The sequence below is a fragment of the Tursiops truncatus genome, chromosome 10 (assembly GCF_011762595.2).
Source record: "Tursiops truncatus isolate mTurTru1 chromosome 10, mTurTru1.mat.Y, whole genome shotgun sequence".
In the NCBI taxonomy this organism is placed as follows: domain Eukaryota; kingdom Metazoa; phylum Chordata; class Mammalia; order Artiodactyla; family Delphinidae; genus Tursiops; species Tursiops truncatus.
Window position 1 is genome coordinate 15794302 of NC_047043.1, and position 6000 is coordinate 15800301.

Genomic DNA, 6000 nt, shown 5'->3' on the forward strand with positions numbered 1-6000 from the left:
AAACTTCAAACAAAACAAAAAAGTTTATTCGAACCTTCTGTGCAAGGTATACCAATTTTTTTCACACTCACAGGAGAAAAACATCAATTTAAAGCCAACAAACAAAACTCCACCTGTCTAGTTTGTAGCAGTGAAATCTGCTATGGGGGCGGGGACGGAGGTAGATAACATCCCAACCAACACCCCCGCAGGCTTCACGCCCGCTCCGGCTCCGGGAGGATTCCCGCGCTCTCGCCCCAGCCGAGGGCCGCCCGCCCGCCCGCCGTTACCTGGTCCAGAGGGATGCCCAGGAGCTCGCTGAGCGGGTGCAGACAGGTGGAGCCCGTGGTGCGGTAGGAGAGGCTGGGAGGAGGCTCTGCTGCCATCCTGCATCTTCGGGAGGCGGCAGCCCCGGCCCCAGGCCGCGCCACCCCGCTCGGCGTCCTCCCGCCCGAGTGCGCGCGGGTGGCTGTCCCGAGGGCCGCGCGGCCGCCTGGCTCGCGGGGACCGAGCGGCGAGCCGGAGGACGCGACCCAGCGCAAACTCTCGGGGCGCTAACTTGGCGTTGGCGCAGTGGCCGCGGGCGCGGCAGGAGGGCTGCGGCCGAGAGCGTTTGCTTCCCGCTCCCCTCCTCTCGCCGCTCATTGGCCCGGCCGCCCGGGACTGCCCGGGAGGAGGGAGGAAGGGAGGGAGGAAAAGTGCGGACTCGGAGCCCGGCCCTCGAGCGCCACCCGGCCCGCCCTGCCCGGGCCAACCCGAGAGGGAAAGCGACGACAAGGACGCCGCCGCCTAGCCCGGCGCCTGGTGGCGCGCGGCCCCGGGGGCGGGAGGATCCTCTGCTCTTACTTCGCCCGAGCTCCCCATCCTCCCTCCCCGCCACAAGAAACGACCTCCATCCCGGTCACCCTGGCGGGCTCCTTGCGCTAGGGAGCACCCTGACCCCACCCCGTTCTGGTTCCGTCGCAGCGTCGGCACCGCGGCCCTCCCGGTCCCCGCGCCGGCTAAGATTTCCTGCACTTTCCTTGCAAGGCTTCTCCCTCGCAGTCCTTGCGGCAAAGGGTTAATCTGCCAGGGGCTCGAAGCCCAAGGACGCCCCGGGGCTCCCAGCCAGCACCCCAGCACCCAGCCTCCTTTTCTCCTTACGTGTCTGTGGGCAAGACATAGTTTCCTACACCCTGATCTGACATGGTCTGTGTCACACAGGCTCAGACACTAGGACTGCTAGCTTCTGACCATTAATGTTCGGCCCTTTGGATTGTGAATTCTTTTTACCCCTGTAAGAAACGGCGCTACAGTTATGTGCATTCTGATCAGCTTTTGCCAGAACCGGTTCTAAAAAGAGGTACCTGGCCCCTTCGCTTCTCTGTCCTCAGACACCCAAGTGTATCACTGGCACTTGGAAAACTTTAGTTGATTAATAGGTTTTGAGAATCATAAACGTCTTGATCCTTTCCAAGAACTGTTGTATGCTCGCTGATGAAGAAGGCTTTCGGGAAAGCAGGAAATCAGATGGGTAGGAAAAAACAAAAAACAAAGAAAACTGAGTTGGTGTCAATCTCTAGGCTTCACCAGGTAACCAAGCCCAAAGCTTTGCATCAGCAGTTTCCTGGGAGCTGGTAGGAGCCACAGAGCCGCGGATTAGTTGGTGGAGAATCCGACCAAACAGGGGGCCAGTAACTTTGGGGCAGAACTAACATTGTCATCCACATGGCTTCCAGCTTCAAATCCAACTGAAGGCCTGTCAGATGGTCACAACAACTTCCCCTCCAAGGCTGGGCCTCACCCTGGCCTTCTGGACGAGCTTCATCACCAAAAAGCTGCACAGAACTTTAAATGGCCGGGCCAGAGTTTCTCAACTCAGGTCCCCACCACTCCCTGTCCCCATGGAGATTTTATAGGAGGCCACCGCCACCAGATGACAATCTGCTTTTCACACCACGCACACATATACACACACACAGGCATATGCTTGAGGCTCAGTTAGGCCAGACAGGCTCATTAAATATCACACAGTTCTAGAAACTGCCCAGAATTGAAGCAATGTTCCTCTTATCTTGAGCAAAATGACAGCTTACATGAGGTGTCTGAGGGCAGAAGGAGCTAGAAAGCGTTGTTAAAAGAAAAAAAAAAATCAACACTTAAATGTGAACTGCCAGAAAAGAAAAGTAGGCCAGTTTGGGTAGTGTTTACGAAGCAAATGCTCAGACCACTCATAATTTTCCGCAAAGCTATGCTCTTCAGACTTCAAAAACTAGTCTTCACATTGGCGTAGGTTTAAAAACAGAAGATTAGCCCTCCACGGATTTTCTTCTGCTCAACAAAACACAGATTATCATCTAGTCTAAAATTTCCCCTTAAAAATGGAGGAACTACGCTTAGATCTTGAAAACAAAACAGCACAGAACTTAAATCTTAATAATTCTGTTTTACTGATGCTGTAGTACAATTAATGTTCAAAGAACTATCAGGTGATGCAGCATCAAAAGAATGGATCGGTTACACTATAGGTTAATTCAGCTGGCTTCTGGAGGATGGGATATGATTCTAAGATGTATAAGAGCTGTACCATGGACTCATCACTCTCTTTTCCTTCCCCTTTATCTCTGTTTCCATCAGAGATCAATTCATAATAATAATTATTACATGTTAGATACACCTTTTAAAAAGCTCTCTCATTTACCAATGACAATAACCCACGTGGTTGTTATTATAATCTCTATTTTATAGATGAGAAGCCTGCAGTTTGGAGAGTTTAAGTATCTTGGCCGTGTTTAGGGAGGTTGAATAAAACATGCCTGTCTGATTCCAGAACCTGGGCCCTCAGTCATTATGCCACGTTGCCTCCTCTGAAACAAAACATTTCTCTCTTTATCAAGAGGCCCACTCATACACCCACAGGCCTGTCATTCCTGTGGACAAAGCACTGTATTTACTGTTCAAAAATGAGGTGGCTTGGGGTGATGCTACAGGCACTCGGTCTCACCTGTTCTCTGTCTGCCGTAGAATGAGGCATGATATCAAGATCAAGTTTCTAATCTCCTTTCTGAAGCTATACTCAGAATGTGAAGTCATCCAGAAGATCCAGTGCTGATCCTGATGACTGGTCTAAAATTAAAGGCCAGACAAAAAGACCTGAAAAGGGATCTGGCATATTTCAGGGAGGCAGCGTGATACTGTCGACTGATAAAAATCCAACACCAGTCTCATGCCAATCCAGACCCAGCCAAAGATACTCAAACAACAAAATTGAATTCAAATCAGCCTCAAAGTTTACAAAGGTGTAACCCTTCAAGAAGATAAGTTCTCATGATTCAATCAAAAATAATCACCAACAAAACTAATTAAAACCATCTACAAGGACATAACCCACGTAAAAATAAAATACCATGATAATAATACCACATATTCGTGTAATGATATTGTGTATTCACAGAGCACACTCAGTTATATCATCCCTTTTGATCCTCCCAACAATTCTATGAGGTTGAAAGGGCAGGTGTTATCACTTTTATTGTTATGTCATCACCCTCTCCATTTTTATTCACGAGAGTACGAAGTTTCTGGTACATCGCAGCTAGCTTATCCAGCTGGTAAACAGCAAAAGTAGGATTCAAACTTGGCTATTCCATTGTTCTTTTTATTACACAGAGATCTTTTTATTATACTAGGAGTCCACCTTCAGGAAAACGGCAGAAACTGTTGCCTGCATAGAACATTTAACTCCACGCATAACATTTGAGATCTGATCCGGAGAATGGTCTGAACTGACCCACGATGGGTATCACTCTTGCTTTTTAAGCAGTTTCTTTAAGCATCGTCCACACAAAACCACAGGGAATTTAGATTTTGCGATCAGTGCCCTACTCCGTCACGTCTTAGCTCAACCATTCTGCGTTTGCTTGGACCATCTGTTACCTCCTACCTGCCTAACGTATTTTCTGAGTTGAGGTCACAGTTAAACATCGTTTTTATAATTGTTCATGTTCAGAAAAATTAAGAAATTAATATAACTGAACACCTACTAGATTTAGCTCTTACTGCTGCATAACATAGCATTTTCCCCTGAGAATACTATCATTTAGTCATTCCAGATAAATCGACACAAATCCTCTCAGCCTGCTAACCTCTGTACTTACATCAGGGAGATGCTGATATGTCTAAAGACAAAAGAATCCAAAATAATATGCCAACCTCTGAAAGAAGCCAGTTATGAGAAATACGAAGCAGAAATTAGTCACGGATAAGCAAATGTAGAAATAAATCTCACTAACAAAACACCATTAACTAAAAATACACAGAATGATATTTATAAATACGATTTTGCACAACTTCTGAGTGGGCAGGATTGGAGGCTAAAATGTAGAAAAGAAACAGGTAATGAAAATCTAAAGAACCCAGCCTTTAAAGCAAAGCAAAACTGGACCCGAAAACCAGTACTGCTTTCTACTAGTTTTGTGACTTTGAGCAAATCAATTATCTTCTGCAAGTCTCCGCTTCCTCCTCTATAATGTGGAAATAAGAATTATGGTCTCGGGCTTCCCTGGTGGCGCAGTGGTTGAGAGTCCGCCTGCCGATGCAGGGGATGTGGGTTCGTGCCCCGGTCCGCGAGGATCCCACATGCCTCGGAGCGGCTGGGCCCGTGAGCCATGGCCACTGAGCCTGCGCGTCCAGAGCCTGTGCTCCGCAACGGAAGAGGCCACAACAGTGACAGGCCCGCGTACCGCAAAAAAAAAAAAAAAGAATTACAGTCTCTTGTGGCTGGTGTAAGGACTGAAGGAAAGATTATATACGAAATAACCCATCATCAAGTAATTGTTCAAAAAATATTAATTATCTCTGCTCAGCGGAGCTTACCCTCTACAAGCTAACATTTTATTTTTAACTTTAGCCTTTGGGGAAGGAGAGGTTTCTAAAATGGATCGCACATGTCCCTGCGTACTTAAATGGAGTTCGTAACCATTACTGAGTTTTTGCTGATGAGTCAAGAACCCATCCTGCAATAGAGTGATGTCTTGGAGTCCATTGACTTGTCAACAATTTGTCCGTACACTAAACTACGCCCAAAGAGGTCAGCTTTTTCAATTACTGTGTCTACTTTCTAGTTTTCCAATCTCCTTTCATATTTCGGTTGTTGCTGCCTTGACTGCTATTCTGGTTCTCCTGTGAGTTAGGGAACTCTAAAATTGCTAGGCTTTGGCTGAATGCCTAAGGAGTGCTTGTAGAAGTCAAGTACAGTTGTCCCTCAGTATCCGGGGACGGTTGGTTCCAGGACGTGCGGCAGACATCAAAATCCATGGAAGCACGAGTCTTACGGTAGACTCTCCTGTCTGCGAGCTCCACATCCGCGGATTCAACCTACTGCTGATGGAAAATGTAGTACTGTATGCAAACTATATGTATGGACGGCCGACCGTACCTCGTTTTTAAGTAAGCTCTATGCTATCTATCTCGGATATTCAGAGGTTTGTTTGTTTTTTTTTCTTACTTCCTTTGGGTGTCCTGACATGCTTGGTGTCCTGATACGCTTTGGGTGTCCTGACATTCTCCATCCCGTGCCCCAGCCCCACTGTGGGTGTCGTTGCTGAGACCGCTGCCATCTTAGGCTTCAGGGAGCTGCCCAGCATTAATCCTTTAATCCTAGACCTCGTTTTCAGATCAGAGGCCACTTGGACGCTCCCTCAACCCATATTTTTACCTTACTCTTCACTCTTTGTTCTGCTGCCTGATTCCTAGGCCCAATGATAGTGTCAAGCACCACAATGCTTTAGAATGAAGGGATGGATGGTTTCCTGGCAATCAGTGCGGCCAGTGGTACTCATGACTTTTCACTTAAATCCTCATGACCCAGCCTGTTGTTCAGAGCCTGCGTGGCTCTCTGTGTCAGCACATTAGGCTGGCCAGCCCTAAATGCTGAGTGTACACTGTAGTCTGTTATTTATAGGACTAAACTAGGTATTTGTCCCTATTCCCTAAGCCTTTCCTATACCTATTGTGCCATTTCTGCAACTTTCATTTACTTTG

The 6000-nt window shown here is 47.5% G+C and overlaps 1 protein-coding gene across 2 annotated transcripts in view; it reads right to left on the reverse strand.

Annotated features, from left to right (window-relative positions):
* Positions 1–591, reverse strand: part of MBOAT1 (membrane bound glycerophospholipid O-acyltransferase 1) — a 113173-nt gene extending 112582 nt beyond the window's left edge. Inside the window, exon 1 of one of the 2 annotated variants that reach the window (XM_033863883.2) lies at positions 270–591. In XM_033863883.2, the coding sequence (XP_033719774.1) occupies positions 270–365 (96 nt within the window). In that variant the 5' untranslated portion in view covers positions 366–591. The remainder of the gene's footprint in view (positions 1–269) is intronic. The other variant, XM_019945233.3, reaches the window with a different exon arrangement.
* Positions 592–6000: the final 5409 nt, after the last annotated feature.